This window comes from Lampris incognitus, chromosome 1 (genome assembly GCF_029633865.1).
Source record: "Lampris incognitus isolate fLamInc1 chromosome 1, fLamInc1.hap2, whole genome shotgun sequence".
NCBI lineage: Eukaryota > Metazoa > Chordata > Actinopteri > Lampriformes > Lampridae > Lampris > Lampris incognitus.
In genome coordinates, this window is record NC_079211.1 from 123,999,332 (window position 1) to 124,018,080 (window position 18,749).

At 43.7% G+C, this 18,749-nt stretch overlaps 1 protein-coding gene across 1 annotated transcript in view; it reads left to right on the forward strand.

Moving 5' to 3' along the window:
• si:ch211-225b11.1 (uncharacterized protein LOC561694 homolog) overlaps nucleotides 1-18,455 on the forward strand; it is a 53,604-nt gene extending 35,149 nt beyond the window's left edge. Inside the window, exons 5-13 of the mRNA XM_056277583.1 lie at nucleotides 918-1,052; nucleotides 2,470-2,573; nucleotides 2,841-2,965; nucleotides 9,714-9,826; nucleotides 10,768-10,908; nucleotides 11,074-11,173; nucleotides 11,424-11,524; nucleotides 15,509-15,676; nucleotides 15,867-18,455. Coding sequence (XP_056133558.1) covers nucleotides 918-1,052; nucleotides 2,470-2,573; nucleotides 2,841-2,965; nucleotides 9,714-9,826; nucleotides 10,768-10,908; nucleotides 11,074-11,173; nucleotides 11,424-11,524; nucleotides 15,509-15,676; nucleotides 15,867-15,980 — 1,101 coding nt within the window. The 3' untranslated portion in view covers nucleotides 15,981-18,455. The remainder of the gene's footprint in view (nucleotides 1-917; nucleotides 1,053-2,469; nucleotides 2,574-2,840; nucleotides 2,966-9,713; nucleotides 9,827-10,767; nucleotides 10,909-11,073; nucleotides 11,174-11,423; nucleotides 11,525-15,508; nucleotides 15,677-15,866) is intronic.
• Nucleotides 18,456-18,749: the final 294 nt, after the last annotated feature.

Genomic DNA, 18,749 nt, shown 5'->3' on the forward strand with positions numbered 1-18,749 from the left:
TCCATTATTGCACTGCCACTATCAGAGTTGTAAAAACCAGGTTCAGAAAGTAAATGTCCAAACCGTGTATTTGCTCCAACCATGTTACTAAACCAGCTGATTTCATTAGCTGGTTTTCCCTACCTAGTTGAGGAGTGGTGTTGACTAGAATCTGCCAGTGTAGTGCATGAGTGGAGCAAATACATGATTTGGACTTTTACTTTCTGGACCTGGTTTTTACACCTCTGCGTTATGTTATATTTTGTGTTTGTAAATTTTACTTGATGACACTTCTGAACTGTCTTTGCATAATTGCATATCAACAATAGCAGAGAGTTACTCTAAAAGTTTGACTTATTGGACAAGAAACAGGTAGTTAAGCTGACCCCCCCCCCCAAAAAAAACTTTCTGCATATAACAGCAAGCCTAAATGTTAACTACTCCTGAAATGTATGTTGCATATGGTTATGTGTGGCATTTTGTGAGTGGGCGTGTTCAGACGCTTGTCATTTACAACACTGTCCATAATCCACAAGACAGGCTTTAAAGAAAAACAAGAAACGCATGAGAGACTCAGCGTCTGCAAATGCTAATGTGAAACAGAGGGGACATAATAAAGGAATGCTACAACCTAGTTTTTGGCAAGCTTGCACCATTCAGTAAGCAATTTAATTTGATTTACAGTACTCTGCCAATCATACATTTTAGCCTGACTTAGATTATATGACTTTGTTGAGCCAATGTTGAGATTTTTCCTTGGGTGCAAATTACATTTATCCTGCACCAGTGTCGGTTAATATAGGCAACAGTACACCTTTCTTTAAGACTTTATGATGTGCATACCAAAGAATTATAACAAAAAAAGATAAACCGTTACCAAACATTTCCAGGAAACTCACTACGTAATTTTTGTTTTTTTCTTCGTTGGTGCCAAACAGGTCGTGTATTTCACAGCCATATTCCCCTACATCATTCTGTTTGCCCTGCTTATCAATACTGTGCAGCTGCCTGGAGCCAGGCGTGGCATCCTCTACTTCCTGACACCTGTCTGGAGTAAACTGTTTGAAGTTAAGGTGAGATTTAAAATGAGCAATCAAAACCTTTGTCTTTGATGTACGTCAACTTTACTGTGCAAATCTTGACCTTTACCGTGCTAAAAAAAATTACTGTTTTATTTTTTATTTCTGCAGCTAAGCAGGTAAAATTGCGTTCAAAAGGACTTGTGTATATTGAGTTAACTTTGCTTATTTAAATTTTGATTTATATCTGAGTTGACATCTCGTTAGCCTGTAGATTAAGACACTTGGTCAGCATTGCTAATCTAACTCCATGATGCATATATGTTGTCTGTAAACTATGTGTGAGTGAAGTCAAAAAGAGAAGTGATATAATGGGCATGGTGGTGCAGTAGTTAATGCTGTCGCCTCCCAGCAAGAAGGTCCTGGGTTCAAACCCTGGGGTTGTCCAACCTTGGGGGTCATCCTTTGTGTAGAGTTTGCATGTTCTCCCCTTGTCTGCGGTAGGTTTTTTTCCAGATGCTCCAGTTTCCTCCACCATCATAAAGACACTCCTGTCTGTGCCCTGACCAAGGCATGACAAGATGAACTGGAGTTGTTCCCCGGGCGCTGCACTAGCACTAGCGGCTGCCCACTGCTGCTAGCTGCACAGCTAGGATGGGTTAAATGCAAAGGACGAATTTCCTCACAGGGGATTAATAAAGTAGTAAAAAATAAATAATAATACTAAAAAAAAATTGTTTCTTCCTGGAGTGTCATGATGCATCAGTAAATTATTTTATCATCTGGATAACTAAGTAAAATTTCCAGTGCGAATGAGTAAAATCAATTCAATTTCTATCAAATTGTTAGTCAGCTAGAATAAATTATTCAGGCTAGATTTTGACCATTGGCAAGTCACCCCCTCTAGAGCTCAGCTTTTTATTATTTGAAGGAAAAGTAGTCAAAATCCTGCTCTGTACTGCACATATAAAACCCATTACTGGGTGCTAAAATACCTTTCCAACTACCTTCTCAAAGAAGGCTAGTTACACAGTCACATAATCAGATTAAAAGCATTATCAAATTAGGTTCAGAACCAGGACCAGTAAGTGCTTCTTTCATTGTCATGATCACAGGACTGGAATAAATTGCCATTGTATAATGTTTGAATCAGGGCATATAATCAAAAACCCAATATTAATCTTCCATTTTCACATGTATGCCTTATGTCAGTTTAAATCAGGTTTGGTTTTCATACTATACTCTCTCACTTGCTGTCAGATAAGTTGGCAGAATGACATGTACAGAATTCAGAGTGTGCTCAGGAATCTTGGCATCAGCGATCGGTGGAATAGATGTGCATTTGCGTACTGAATATTCACCCAAAATCCAACTCAAATTAACTGAACTGAACTAAACCAAACCAAACTCAACTCCAACTAAATTCAGTATTTGTACATACATGCTTTTCACCCTCTTCATATTCTCATAGGTATGGGTTAATGCTGCTGCACAGGTGTTCAATTCCATTGGAATAGGATTTGGCACCATGATCTCAATGGCAAGTTACAATAAATTCAACAACAACATCCTCAGGTAAAGATGCCATTTTTTTCTGTATAACATGGTACATTGCTCAGTAGTAGATTATCCTTGCGATCATTTGACTGTGAGTAATGATGACCACAGACATGGTTGCTATCCAAGGGCCAAGTTGCATTTCTGTGGCAATCAAGTTCACTGATTAATTTTAATAGCGATACACTACAAAACCAGGTGGTTGCATTATCATTTCTTATTTTTGTTAATGGGTGCTTCTTTGCTATGAGAAATTTCTTCTGAAATGTATTATCATCCTTTCAGAGACACTTGGATTGTATCCTTAACTAACTCGGCAACTAGTATCCTTGCTGGCTTTGTGATCTTCTCAGCTATTGGTTATATGGCTCATATCCATAACCTCCCTGTGGACAACATAGCAACAGATGGTAAGAGCTCCCTGACACAATGGAGCTGCTTTTTCTTTGTCCTGAATAAGTTAAACCAGTAAGAACAAGACACAGGATATTGTAATGGTTCTTGAAAACAAATAAGAACATGATTTGAGGTTTAATATGATGCATGAAAAACACAAATAGAAACAGAAACACAATTAGACAGGCATTTCGAGATACAGTTTGGTGTTTTGAAAGAGTTTACTTTTGCTTTTTCTGGCAATGGAGCCTTCCTCCTCTCAGAGAACAACCAGTCATGGTAGATACAAGACAAAGTTAGAAAGACTGCTTTGTTTCAGCAGCAGCGCAGTGCACTTTTCTCTTTTCAAGATACCATTTACTGTGAAATATTACCTTTTTTGCATGTTGCATGCGATACTTTGTTTTTTAGCCACAGACTAGCTGTAACGACCCAGTGAGACTGGGTAGGTTCTCTAACAACGGTCATATGAATCACCAGAATGTTGCCTTTTCTCACATTAAAATGAAATATGGTTATGTGGGCACAAAAGGTAAAACACAACATTATATTTTTATAGAAAAGCCTCAAAAACATTGGCAACTATTGCTAAATGAATGGGAATCATGGGGACACATTTCACATTATTATACTCCTCTGCATTTGTGTTTTTTCCCATTTGTTCCAGCATCCCTTTTGTACTCGCTATGATAGCGACAATTAAGATGAAATGTGTGACAGGCGAAACATTTAGATTAGGGATGCACAATGACGTCGGCACGTCATCAGTATTGGCTGATAAGGGCTTTAAAATAGAATATTGGCATCAGCCCAAAATGCCTATATGATAGGCTGATAAGATAATGCTTTAATTAGGCACACACGATATGAACTGTTGACCAGGCACGGACGTGGCACATCATGTAGGCAGGATGCATAGGCGCCGATTTTTGTCCATGGGTGCCCAAGTTAAATGAATACCGCCAAGGTGATGATTGTCACAAAATCACTTTTATTGCACTTGCTTACTTACCATGATGTAGGCTTACTAGGCTGATGTCATCTGTCAGACGTCGACACAAACACAATGAAATGTGACTCCTCTCTGCTACAAATTATAACAGGCTACACCACACCAGCACAAAGTCTTGTTTATTTATTCATTTATTTTTTGATCAACCTTCCCCGTGGGTGCTCAAACTTTTTGATGGGTGCTCAGTGGCCCAATGGTTAGCACTGTCGCCTCACAGCAAGAAGGTCCTGGGTTCGAACCCCGGGCTTGTTCAACCTTGGGGGTCATCCCAGGTCGTCTTCTGTGTGGAGTTTGCATATTATCCCCTTGTCTGCGGTGGGTTTTCTCCGGGTGCTCCGGTTTCCCCCACCATCAAAAAGACATGCATGTTAGGTTTAATATACTGCTCAAAAAAATAAAGGGAACACCTAAAAACACAATATAGACCTCGATGAATGAAATATTTCAGCTGAAAATCTTTATTTATTAGACAGAGGAATGTGTTTAGAGCAAAATAACCTAAGAATGATCAATGGAAATCAAAATCATTAGCCCATTAAGATCTGGATTCAGAATCATACTCAAAATCAAAGTGGAAAATGAGAACATAGGCTGATCCAACTTCTGTGGAAATTCTTCAAGACGATTCAAAATGAGGCTCAGTAGTGTGTGTGGCCTCCACGTGCCTGTATGCACTCCCTACAACGTCTGGGCATGCTCCTGATGAGACGACGGATGGTCTCCTGAGGGATCTCCTCCCAGACCTGGATCAGGGCATCGGTCAATTCCTGGACAGTCTGTGGTGCGACATCGCGTTGGCAGATGGTACGAGACATGATGTCCCAGAGGTGCTCGATTGGATTCGGGTCTGGGGAACGTGCAGGCAGGTCCATAGCATCAATGCCCTCGACATACAGGAACTGCTGACACACTCTGGCCACATGAGTACGAGCATTGTCATGCATGAGCAGGAACCCAGGGCCCACTGCACCAGCATATGGTCTGACAATGGGTCTGAGGATCTCATCCCGGTACCTAATGGCAGTCATGGTACCTCTGGCTAGCACGTAGAGGTCTGTGCGGCCCTCCAAGGATATGCCTCCCCAGACCATCACTGACCCACCGCCAAACCGGTCATGCTGGAGGATGTTGCAGGCAGCAGAACGTTCTCCACAGCGTCTCCAGACTCTCTCACGTCTGTCACATGTGTTCAGTGTGAACCTGCTCTCATCTGTGAAGAGCACAGGGCGCCAATGGCGAATCTGCCAACCAAGATGTTCTCTGGCAAAGGTCAATCGGGCTGCACGGTGTTGGGCTGTGAGCACAGGCCCCAATTGTGGACGTCAGGCCCTCATACCATCCTCATGCATTCTGTTTCTCACTGTTTGAGCAGAAACCTGCACATTAGTGGCCTGTTGAAGGTCGTTTTGTAGGGCTCCGGCAGAGCCCCTCCTGTTCCTCCTTGCACAAAGGACCAGATAGCGGTCCTGCTGCGGGGTTGTTGTCCTCCTGCGGCCCCCTCCACGTCTCCTGGTGTACTGGCCTGTCTCCTGGTACCTCCTCCATGCTCTGGACACTGTGCTGGGAGACACATCAAATCTTCTTGCCACAGCACGCATTGATGTGCCATCCTGGATGAGCTGCACTACCTGAGCAACTTCTGTAGGTTGCAGATACCGCCTCATGCCACCTCTAGTGGTGAGGGCACTAGCAAAATGAAAAACTAAGCAAAGATCGGCCAGAAAAGATGAGGACAGGCAAATGGTCTGTGGCCACCACCTGCAAATCCATTCCTTTTGTAGGGGTTGTCTTGCAAATTGTCTAATTTCCACCTGGTGGAAATTAGACAATTTACCAACAGGTGAAATTGATTCACAAATCAGTGTTGCTTCCTAACTGGACAGGTTGATATCTCAAAAGTGTGATTGACTTGGCGCTACATTGCATTGCTTATGTGTTCCCTTTATTTTTTTGAGCAGTGTACTCCTGTCTGTGCCCCTGACCAAGGCAATGGAAAGAAAAACTGGAGTTAGTCCCTGGGTGCTGCACAGCAGCTTCCCAGTCCTCCTAACTACACAGCTGGGATGGGTTAAATGCAGAGAAGAATTTCCCCACGGGGATTAATAAAGTATATCAAAATAAAAAAAATCATAAATTGAGCACTGGATTACCCACAGGATCAGCGCCTATGGCGGGGCGGAGTGGGTTTTTCTATCTGCTACACCGACTGTGTCTGTGTTGCATGTGGCAGCGTGCCAGCCGTAGCGTGCCAGCCGTGTTCTGTGAGGAAATTTCTGAGGAGATTTCAAGTTAGACTACTTTGGAAAATGGGTAAGTTAACTGGCAAATGCTTTAACTGGGGCGGCACGATTGTGCAGTGGTTAGCGCAGTCGCCTCACAGCAAGAAGGTCCTGGGTTCGAGCCCTGGGGTAGTCCAATCTTGGGGGTCATCCCAGGTCATCCTCTGTGTGGAGTTTGCATGTTCTCCCCATGTCTGCGTGAGTTTCCTCTGGCGGCTCCAGTTTCCTTCCAAAGACATGTAGGTCAGATGAATCAGCCGTACTAAATTGTCCCTAGGCATGAATGTGTGTGTGTGTGTGTGTGTGTGTGTGTGTGTGTGTGTGTGTGTGTGTGTATATGTCGGCCCTGTGTGATGGCCCGGTGGCTTGTCCAGGGTGTCGCCCTGCCTGCTGCCCAATGACTGCTGGAATAGGCTCCAGCATGCCCACGACCCTGAGAGCAGGATAAGCGGTTTGAATAATAATGGATGGATGGATGATGCTTTAACTGGTACTGAATTGATTAACTACACCATTTTAACTACAGGATCATGGCTACACATTGATTTGACTGATTTAGGATTTCAATGTACAATGAAAAAACAAAAACCACAAGGGGTGGGGGGTGCCCCTGGCACCCCAGTGGCTCACTTGGTAGAGCGCGTACCACATAAGGCTGAGTCCTTACCGCAGCGGCCTGGGCTCGAATCCAGCCCGGGCCCCTTGCTACATTTCATCCCCTGCCTTTCCTGTCTCTCTCTACTATCCAATAAAGGTGGAAAATGCCAAAAATAAAATCTTAAAAAACACAAGGTTGCGTTGCTGCATCACATTGCCTCTGGTACAACAAGGTATTTATTTTAAACATTTTTAACCAGATTGTATGTGTTTTTTACACATTTACACATCCAAAAAAGACATGCATGTTAGAGTTAATACCGAGGCATAGAAAGACGAACTGGAGTTGGTCCCTGGGTGCTGTACAGCGGCTGTCCACTGCTCCGAGCTACACAGCTAGGATTGGTTAAATGCAGAGCGTAATTTCCCCATGGGGATCAATAAAGTATGTCAAAATAAAAAATAAAAAATCCCCTGTCGGAGGACCGCTTAGTCATGCTTAGAGAAAAACAAATAGACCAGCCGTAGAGGTCAGCAGCATCGGTGCACGCTGCTTCCGTGGTCAGTGTGGCAGCTTCAGTTCTGTTCACCACAGAAGAGACTTGATGTTCTCTGCAATTAGGTGAAAAAAGATATGTGCATATATCTGTATCGGCATCCGCCAAAATGAGTTGGAAAATATCAGCATGTCGGCTATCGGCAAAAATGCAATATCATGCATCCCTAGAATAGATGACAAATTGTAAGACATTATTCACTTAATCATTAGCTGAGGGTGTAGTTAATTTGAATTCTTAAAAAACATCCTGGTTCCTTTCTGTCAATATTGTGAACATCTGGTTAAAAAAAAAAAGACAGAAATGTCTCTGACTATCTGGCTTCTCTGGGGTTAAGGGTGCTCATGCACCATGGTATTTATCAGGTATCAGCTATGTGAAAGTACGTCAAAGGAAAGCAGTGCTTCAGGGTTGTAACTCTGATGCCATTAAAGATAATTCAAGATATTTACATCAATTATTTTGACCTTGCACACACAATTTTTTTTAAAATTTGTGGGCTTGAGTTCATACAGGGATATGTAGACGAGTTCTGGTTAGTAACTGTTAGTGTTTCAACAAAATAGAGGTCATTCAAACGTAGAAACAAAGGCTCTGTTTGATTCTGAGTCAATTTTATTTGCCAAGTATGACTGTATACAGGAATTGTGACTTTGTGCATTACTCTCAATCACACACATGTACACACCAAGATAAGAGGAGAAATTAAGTGAAAACTAAGTATGAGGTTAGTATATTGTGGGAGTTCTGCACCACAGCACAGAGGCAGACACAGATGGCCAGTGAGGGCACAACGGCCCATTTATTAAAACCAATACTCGGGGTTAAAGACATGCTAAAAGACTTACAACAAACATTCATTAAAAGTCTTTTCGGTGGGGAGAGAGCTCTGCAGGCTCACCCCCACAGCCTTAAGCCCTCTCCATGGATCTGCTGTGTCTGAGTCAATTAGCCTAATTCAGGACAGCTGGTCCACACCCCACTCTGCCACATATATCAGAAATGAATACAATAATTATAAAGACATAAATCATGAGTATGTGTGCCAATTCAAGTATGGGCAACATTTGAGTTGTACAAGAATAAGGGTGTGCCATAAGTGGGCCATAATGAGACCTGTTACTGTGAGGCACGTGTGACGTGGTGCTGCCTCACAGTAACAGGGCAGTGTAAATGAGATGGAACAGATCCTGTTCAACAGAATCTGTCAGTTGTAGGTCGCTATTGCATATCAAACTGTAGCTGCGAACCGGATAGGAAACAGAAAATGTTGTACATAAAAACTGCACAAAAACCTATTACCTAGATTATGGCACAGTTAGTTGTTGCACTTGATAATGAGATCAAAGATGGCGCCGTACTATGGCGACTCACTACGAGCTCTTCTCACCTTGTTTGTTTTCATATTGTGTATATCATGTATGAATTCATGTGTACATAGTCTATGTAGGTCTGTAGTTTTTTTGGGTTTTTTTTGGGAGGGTGTGTCAATTGTGTCTTTGTGTTAAGGCAGAGAGAGCCAGGGCAGGAGAATTTCATGGTATTCTGATACACATGACAATAAAGTTGAACTTGAACTTGGTAGATACAAGAGTCTATAGTGTCCTAATGCATTGGGCGTGACTATGGCATAGGATGAACAATGGATGTAAACAAGATAGCAGACATAATTTATTTATAACAGTGCAGGCACTAGATGCCAGCAATAGACAGAGTTCAGTGTTACACAACACATTCCGTGAATCCCCTTCTAGGTTTTATATCTTGACTCTACAAATTTGTACTTTTGTGTTTCCTCTGCTTTACAGTTTTAGGGTAGAGTTATTCAATACCACTGAAACCAGAATGTAAAACCAGAGACATTAAGTTTGAAATGTATACTCCCCTTGGCTTAGGTTACTTGCTTATGTTTGAAAAAGTTAATCGGTATATTTTCACCAACATTGTCAGACCAGGTTTTGCAAGGACCATTTGCTGATGAGATTCCCTGGATTTATAATTAATATGGAAAAAGTGTCAGGTTTTCCATTTGCTTAATTTGCATGCTGTAGTTATCGTTCTTGGGCCAACATAACTCACAGTGTCATCTATTATTTAGTGACCGAATGTGTCTCCTCATCCCACCTCACATGTGTCTGTGTCCTTACACTCTTGAAAGTCTCTTGTCCGGCACCAGGTCAATCATCTTTCCTGGTCTTAGAGCTCCATTGAACAATATCTAACATTTAGTAAATGTATTCATGTTTTGCTGTAGTTTGTGATTAGGAATGGGCAACATTCTGCTTCTAACACTACTATGAATGTATGTCTTTTGCAGGCCCTGGTTTGGTGTTTGTTGTGTACCCTGAAATCTTCTCCACCATGCCTTTATCTCAGCTGTGGGCCCCCCTTTTCTTCCTCATGCTTCTCTGTCTGGGATTGGACAGCCAGGTATCTGTCGCTCACATGGCAAGAGAAAATTTGCAAGGGAATGATGAGAGTAAGCTGTAGGTGAGCGTCTCTTTTCCGAGCGGTGTGGGTGTATATCAGACAGGTTAACAGCGGTTTACATCGGCGGCTCTCTTGTTTTGAGACTTAAGCAGGTATTTGTGGCAACAGTGAAAAAATTGGGGAACTGTTCAGCTCTGTGGCTTTTTTTTGCAAGCTTGACAGTAAGCAACTGAAGTCATAGTTGCATAATTGGATCTCAGTGATCTACATTTAATAAATGAGACAATATTAGGTGAAGCTTAAATGATCCCAGTGGAAAAACTTAATCATTGTGGCAACAGAAGTAATTTGAGTCAAAAAAGAAAAGCGAAAATAAGAATTAAGCAGAAAAACGGGTGAGGTGATACAGTGAGCATTATTGCACCCAGTTGGTGTAACAATGCTTGAATCTTTTCAAATGATACCAACTAAAAGTCTTGATTGGGCTTTTCAAGTGCTTCTAACTTAAAGGAGTGTGGTGGCATCATGTAATAACACGTGTGCATGGCATGTAAACACAGCAGCAGAGCCGGCAGACATAAAACTGCTGGAGCACCACAATGACCAGAACAGGTTGTGCTAAGGGTGTTGAGGAAGCACTTTAACTGTTGTATTTTCATTAGTGTATACATCAAATCACACATGTACAGAACAAACATGTCCCAAAGTATGTGATACATGATAATATGTGCAGAAAAGTTGATAAAGTAGATTTGTTAAGGATCTCTGGAATCCCTCTGAACTATGTGAGACAAGACTCTCCATGTAGCGTAATATGAACACCCCCAAACAAACATGTGCGTGCATTCCAGAGTCAGGCTAGGATAGTCAGGAAGCAGTCTGAACATAATAACATAATGATGGAGGTTACTCCTTGAAACAAGTATCCCTGTGTTCTACAGTTTGCCATGGCTGAGGTGGCTGTCACATTCATTATGGATGGCTTTGGCCCTGTGGTTCTACGTTTCCTCAAGAGACAAGAGCTGCTGGTCCTGGCTGTTTGCACAGTTGCCTTTCTCCTTGGGATTCCACATATTACTAAGGTAAGTGATGACCAGCAGAGCCCAGTGGATGCCTGCTTGTTAGGATGCAGTGCATGAGTATGTTTGCCATTTCCCGGATTCCCACCACAAATGACTTTTGTAACCTTTTGTCATCTTGGTAATGTGATGCTTATTGGAAAGCTGAGCCCTTATCTCTCTCCCCAGGGGGGGATCTATGTGTTCCAGCTAATGGATCACTACACTGCGGTGGTCTCTCTCATGTTCCTGGCTTTCTTTGAAGTCCTAGCTGTCTGCTGGATTTTTGGTATAGTCCACGGGATGGGTTTTATTGCCACATCGATTATTATTACATATTAGTTATGATATTCTCAGTAGTTCTCTTTAAAAAAACATTAAAAAAAGAAACATTATTTTGTTATAGTACGCATCACTTAAAAGTCAAATTGTAGATATTTTGCTTGGGAACTCAGTTTTAAATGTCTGCACAAGCCAATGCACAGGTTTGCTTATCAGTTGTTGATGTTGACTAAAAAATACTTGTCTTTTCTCTTAAGGAGTACGTCGTATCTCGGTTATGATACTGAAGATGCTGGGAAAACCACCCAACCTATTCTTTCGCCTCTGCTGGCTTGTGTTCACCCCCCTGCTCGTGCTGGTGAGGGCATGCTTTGATAATCACTGTCTGCACTGTCAAAAGGATTATATACGTAAAGATCTGTTATGATCAGTAGAGGTGGACGCAAACACGGCCACAGACAATGGAATTAAGTAATGTAGAATGGGTTTCATTGTAGGAATAAAGGGGAGTGAGAATGGCAGGCAAGGCAGAAAGTAGAGAGGTGATGGCAGAGCTGGACTGTGCTAAATGGTGGATGGCAAAGCTGAGCTGAGAAGGAAAGACGGATGAGGAATTGAGCGTGGCTGGCAGAGGATAAGTGAGCAGGCGAGACAGGCAGGCAGGGGAACAGAAGATTAGTGATCCCAGAAGCACAAGGAGACACGATAAATACAGGTAATGCAACCAACACCAGGAATAACTCTGAATTTACAATGGCAGAGCGACCAAGAGTGAGAGATTTCCACAGTGGTTGAAACAACGATCTGTCAATGAGTGGATGGAAAACCAGAGTAGATATACTGTTGAGTTGATGGAAGGCAGGGTGGTTCAGGCTGGGTTGGTGAGATGAATGAGCTGCCAATAAGGAGGGAACCAGAGAGTGCCAGGGAAGGAAGCCATGCCCACACCACATACAGGGGCAGACGGGAAAACAGGAGACACAAGGAAAAAGGGAAACACATAGAAACACAAGGGAAACAACTGGAGACATGGCTGGGGCCGTGACAAGATCCAGTCTTTTTTTATTAGAATTTGCAAGTAATTATATTGTATGTGTAGGGCAAAACTGTATACAATGTTTGATTTACTGTGATGTCTTCATCGCCATGATGTTGCATCATGTGATTTTTGAGTGTAGATGTATTCTAGCATTTTGATATTTTAAAATGGATGGATACTTGATGTCTGGGGTCTGTTTTATAATGATGATGAATAATGATTCATAGTCTGGCTATACTGTGGCGAGTCGGCATGGAAGAATGAGTCAAGAGGCAGAGATCTCTTTTTAATGGCAGCTCCTGTGTCCCATACACCGCATGACCCCAGGAGTGCTCTTTTATTTACACACCGACCAGAACTACATCACGATGATTCCCCCCCGTGGTCACAACTGGCGACGTCAGTCTAAGTCACGGTCCTAAGGTGTCAGTCAGTGAATAAACAGTCCTTTATCCAGTCCGAGTCAAACCCCCAAACAACAACACATCCCAACCACACATTTGAACACACAAATTATAACAATTTCAAGCCGAACATTAACAGTCTGATGAGCCCCTGCACTCCCCCAATGCAGAGTTGCCGACAGTCAAAGTGACTGCCTCCTCCGGTCGCTACATAGCCCCTACCTGAGGGGTCAGTCATCCTTGATGACCCCATCACTCAATACATAGTCCCTCAAATGTCCAGGGTGCTGTCGCTGACGAACAGGCTGCCTGGGGCTCACAGAAAGCGCAACTGGGGGAGAGGCACACTGATCGGCACATGGGTTGCTATTGTCGCCCCCCTCCACAACAACAGGTGGAGCAAGGGGGCGATATGGGGAGAGTCTGTCCTGGTGCAGCACCACCATGCACACCTGGTACACCACCTCAGACAACCAGCCCACGACCTTGCTGGGCCCCTGTCGGTGAATGTGAAGCTTGGGGGAAATCCCCTTCTTGCAAATGGGACAATACACCCATACCATGTCCCTTTGCACAAAGGCCTGCCCAAAGCACCATGTGTCATAGGCCCTCTTCTGCCGCGCTCTGGAGCCGACCTGGGTGAGTTCAGGAGTTGCAGCAGTGCACGTGCAGCTCCACATCTCGTCAACAGCCAGGCCAGTAGAACTCCCCCTTGAGGCGGTGGAGGGTCTTGGTGGTCCCGTAGTGCCCTGCCCCCACCGAGCCCTGGACCACCTGAAGAACCTGGGAACGGAGCACATGGGGCACCAATAGCTGCTAGAGGGGGTTCCCCCATCCAGGCCCCAGTGCTGATACCTCTGTCTACTCGGGTTGCTGCACCATATCCAGGCAACCTCTAACCAGCGCCAGGGTCACATCTTCCCCCTGCTGCTGCCTCAGTTGCTGCGTGGTCAATGGGAACCACCTCTCCTTGTTACTGGCCGTCTGGACAGCTGCCACCGTTGGCATCATCTGTCCCCGTTTGTCTTGCTGCTGGCAGTAGTGGCACTCCAATGGCACACCGGGGCTCTGTGCCTGCTGAACGGCGGCTGCTCCATGACTGGCTCACCGGTCCCTGAGCCCGCTCCTCCCCTCGCCAGACTGGAGTGCCATGGTCTTTGTGCCAAGGGTGATGGTTGCCTCTGACATGTTATCATGGGCTCCCCAGCGGGTCAGCAGGTCCAGGCCGATGATGCACGAGTCTTGGATGTTGGTGAGCCAGACCTCGTGCACCAGCTCCTGGTCTCCAGCGCAGACCTGCAGTCAGTCAGTCAGTCAGTCAGTCAGTCAGTCAGTCAATCAATCAATCAATCAATCAATCAATCAATCAATCAATCAATCAAGTTGCATTTTATGACTCCTTCCCTCTCATGCCAGCCTTTTCCCCTGTCACCGTCATCTACTGGGTGTTGGTTGATGACCATGCCACCGGGAGTGGGCTGGTGGTGCCTGGGAGGATGCCAGGTCATACCAGAGAAACCGTAGACCCGTGTCTACTAGGGCCCCACAGGATCAACCGCCGAGTTTGCAGTGCAGATACAGTCCTTTGGTGTGACTTAGGTGGCCAACCAGCATACATTGGCCTTGAAGAGGGCTGGAAAATGGAGTGGCAGTCCCCTCACTAGGCCACACCGCTGTCGTTTCCCCGCCGGCTGGGTGACTGGCTTTTGGCACTGGTGCTAGGCAGTTGCGGGCTATGTGACCAGGCTCGTCACACCGGTAACAGCGGTTGGTCGGTGGGGGTGGACATCGCCTGGATGTTGGAGGCCATCAACAAGACTGCTGTGGTGGAAGCCGAACTTGGTAGACCTCTTCTACCTCTTCCTTTTCATCATAGTCTGCCAGCCTGACGTGTGGTCGGAGAGCCTTAAGCTGGGTAAGCCGTGTGGAGAGTACCACCTTGGCCCATTCAGCTTTGCAGAGAGCCTCGCTGAGGGATTGGGGCATGGCAAGGCAGACATGCTGGAGCAAACTCTCTGGCATGAGCCCCTGCAGGAAAGCATGGAGGGCCAGCTGCTCTTGGGTGGCTGCGTTGAACTGTGGTAAACCATGTTGGGCGTACAGCTGCACATCTGCGGTGAAGGTGCCCAGGTTCTCTCCCTCTTGGCAGCGGCAGCTGGCTAGCTGCTCAATGTCCAGCTCCAGTCTCTGGATCTCCCTCTCCATTCTTCAGCGAAATCCCACTTCTGACACCAGTATGGTGAGCCAGCGTGGAAGAATGAGTCGATAGGCAGAGATCGCTTTTTAATGGCAACTCTCCTGTCCCATACACCGCACAATCCCGGGAGTGCTCTTTTGTTAAACATCGAGCAGAACTACAACACAATGACCCCCCCCGCACGTGCCGAGGTCGCAACTGGCGACGTCAGTCTAAGCCACGGTCCTAAGGTCAGTCAGTCAGTAAACAGTCCTCTACCCAGTCCAAGTCAAACCCCCAAACAACAACACATCCCAACATTAACCAAACATTTGAACACATAAATTATAACAATTTCAACCTGAACATTAACAGTCCAATGACCCCCTGTGCTCCCCCAGTGCAGAGCCACCAACAGTCAGAGCGACCGCCTCCTCTGGTCGCTACAGTACCTTACAAAAGCGGCATTTGCTACAGTCTGCGCAGACTAAAATGATGTAAAAATAGATCTCAGTGGACATTTGGGGATCTCACCTGCAAAGCATATTGGTGTCTCATGAAATATGACTTGCAAAAATTGGAAATGTAGGCTTTTAGTACACACTGGTATGCCCAAACATGCCCAAAGGCAAAAGAATGCAGTCTCTCCATCCATGTCCGTATAGGCTCGCTGTACTTTGAGACTGTGTGAGCATCTTATGGTTTTTTTCATTTTCTCCACAGTCCATACTGGTCTCCAGTATCGTCCAGTACACTCCAGTTAGCTATGGGAATTATACGTACCCAGTGTGGGCTGACTTTGTTGGCTGGGGTATCTCTCTGGTCTCCGTTGTGTGGATCCCCCTAGGAGCCATTCAAGAAATCTGTAGCAACAAAGGCTCATTTCTTCAGGTAATTATGAAAACTGGGAAACCAAACACTTTACTGAGACAAATAGGCATGTAAAATGGATTTAAACTCAGTATTGTTCATTTTTACTTAAGATGGCTTGCCATACTTTAACATGAAGGCCCGAGACAGGGTCTTTTTATTTGTGGGGGGTTTTTTTTCCATCACAAATTTTTATCTTCTTTGACCCCAGAGACTCCAAACTGCACTGATTCCCAAAATAAAATTTGATGCCAAGGATCATCTGCCAGAGGAACAGAAAACCAATTACCCAGAGTCTCAAGCTTTGTTTACCTCACCGGCATGATGAGGAACATGACCATGTATGTTTGTATGTATGGAAAGTTGCAATATAAACTCCAAATGATGTTACAGGCGATATACATCTAGCATGATATGCAGTAAAGAGAGCACTGTTCAATCATGTATATAGTTTTATTATTTACATTAAAATGTTGTAGGACTCAAGGTGCCACCATAAACAATAGAAATTTGTACTGTTTGTCCCCTTTGACATAACTTGCTTAACAAAGCTACATGGAGTTACAAAAATGTGTCTTGACAACTTGACAGCTATGAACCAAGATAAACTTATAATCTGCATTTACTACAATCCTTCACTGCGTACAAGGAATTACAGTACAAGAAATGTGATATGTCTCTTCAGGTTGAGCCTTGTATGATTATTTTCTTGAGATTTTTAGTTGTCCCTTTGATCCACTGCCACTAAACTGAATTGGACTAATAAGGGCAGATAATAAGATCCACTGCCAATAAGCTGAATTGGACTAATAAGGGCAGATAATAAGTCTAAATCGACTCATCTGGGTGGAAATTTCCATTCTGGTAATTTTCTGAATTTAGCGAGCCGCGGCTTGTTTCAACACTAACTGTATCTGTCTGCTGCTAACTTAGGCAGAGAAGCAGACAGCCTCTTACTTACCCACACAAAAGCAGGAAATGATCTACTCAAACCTGCGCTTTAACCGTGACACGTTTCTGCACTATTTATTGATCAAGTTTTCCAAAACAAACACTATTATCTCTGTGAGAGCGGGAGATAGGGATACAGTTAAAGAAATTATGATGTCTGTGCAGTAGGCCTTTATCGTTGCGTATCGTGTCATAATTGTATCGTATCAGATATTTTCTCTGACAGATTAGTCATTCGGGTCAGGACAGTAATTGCTACAATAAGATGTCGGTCTTTGGTCTGAATGCTCGCTCTGTCGGGTGTGGGCGCGATTACATCATATCCTGTGTGCTGGTGAATGAGTGTCGCTTCTGTCACATGTAAATGAGACAGGTACCACCTGTGTTGAAAGTTTGTGTCTGAGGAGGCTTATCTCGTGGCCTTCGCAAGGGCATCGGTTTCTAGCTTTGAGGAAGTTGATGTGCACAAGACATAAACTCATATGCCTCTTAACCAATGCTGAGCCTGCCACGTCAAGAGCTTTTTGCTAAATTCACTGTTAGTATTGTGAAATTGCATGTGGTATGTGAGAAAACCAGCCGAATGGAAAATGGCCAGGGTTCAGATAATACTGACACCAAACGTAGGGACATCCAAATTCCTAATTTAATTACCGAAAAGCTAAAACAACATGTCTACTTGAGTTTTATCATTTGACATACGCTGGTACATTTTATTATTATTATTATTATTTTGCCTCTCCTTGACTTTCTAGGGTTGCTTATTAAATGAATGACGGGCAACACTTGCAGTGCCTTTTGTTTAAGTACAGTAAGCTTGCACTGAAATAGAAACGTGCATTTAATTTCAAGAAACATTTTACAATTAACAAGTTAAAGGTATGTTGATATTTCGTGGTGGAGTTCCCTGTTTTGGAGTGACGTGTCTTTTTCAACATACTACCAGTCTTACAGATTGTATTATTTGTACTTGATAGGTTACATGGTCCCTTGTTGACCGAACATTTTTTATTATAAATGTGGGCTCTTATGCAATCCAGTCTACATGTGTAATATAAAAAGGCACTGTTTCCCCACAATAAACTACAATAAGACTCTGTGAAGGTCCAGGGAAGATGAGGTTTTCTGCTGACAGTAGTTGTATGTTTTGGAATCGACCCTAAGTGCCCTACATGAAAAAAAATCTTATTTAAAATCTTATTTAATCAGACAACCAAAACACTGTACAATCTTAAGGTTTTGATATGCTGCACTTTCTTTCTTGCTTTCTTTTTTAAAGCTTCTCAATTGTTTGAATGTCTGAAGATTATTTAGAAACAGTATATTGGGTCACTGTTGGCAATGTGAAATTTATTGTAAATTTTAAATCCAGGGCTATTAATATGAGTATTCTTGCATTGTTTTATGTTTGTTGATAAATCCTGCAATGTTTTGTCAGAGGGTGAATACATCTTGGGACATCTGTGGAAGTAAACCATAATGGAAAACATTCACTTGTGAGATATTTATGCATATTTATTCTCAGCCACTGTGTAATTTTTCAGGTTACTGAACAGCAATTCTTATTATCACAGTAAACAGTGGTGTGTCCTCACATTTACACATTTATATTAATTGGATCAGCCGGTCGGTCTTGACTAGATGCAACAAGTATTAAACGACGAGAAACACACCAAATGGTTTGATAATGGCAATATCAGTTGTTCTTAAATCCTGTACCTAGTTTTCCCTACTGTTTTAGTTCTTTTGCATTTTCTGAGCTGTTTGATTCTGAAATGTTTTCAAAAACAAAAAACCCAACTATTGTGATGTTTTGTTTTTGTTCTTAGTTTTTCTCTCAATAAACACTTTGGTTAATCCCGCCTGGTTCTGATTTAAGTGTTGACAGAGACCAGCAGGTGGCAGTGCTGACCGCAGGTTGACTCGGCAACCACGTCCAGCTCCTCCTCACCCACCACCGGCACATCGGAACGCCCACTTTCAACCGCAACTCGTGTTGTGGGTTGCTCGTTCAATGGAGTTTACAGCAGTACTCACACAATATCCAGAATATAGCCCCACGTGTCTCCAGTATACTCCAACTTGTTCTCTTTATACAATATCCAGAATCAGTGACGTGCGGTGAGGTCAGTGGCTGGGTAAG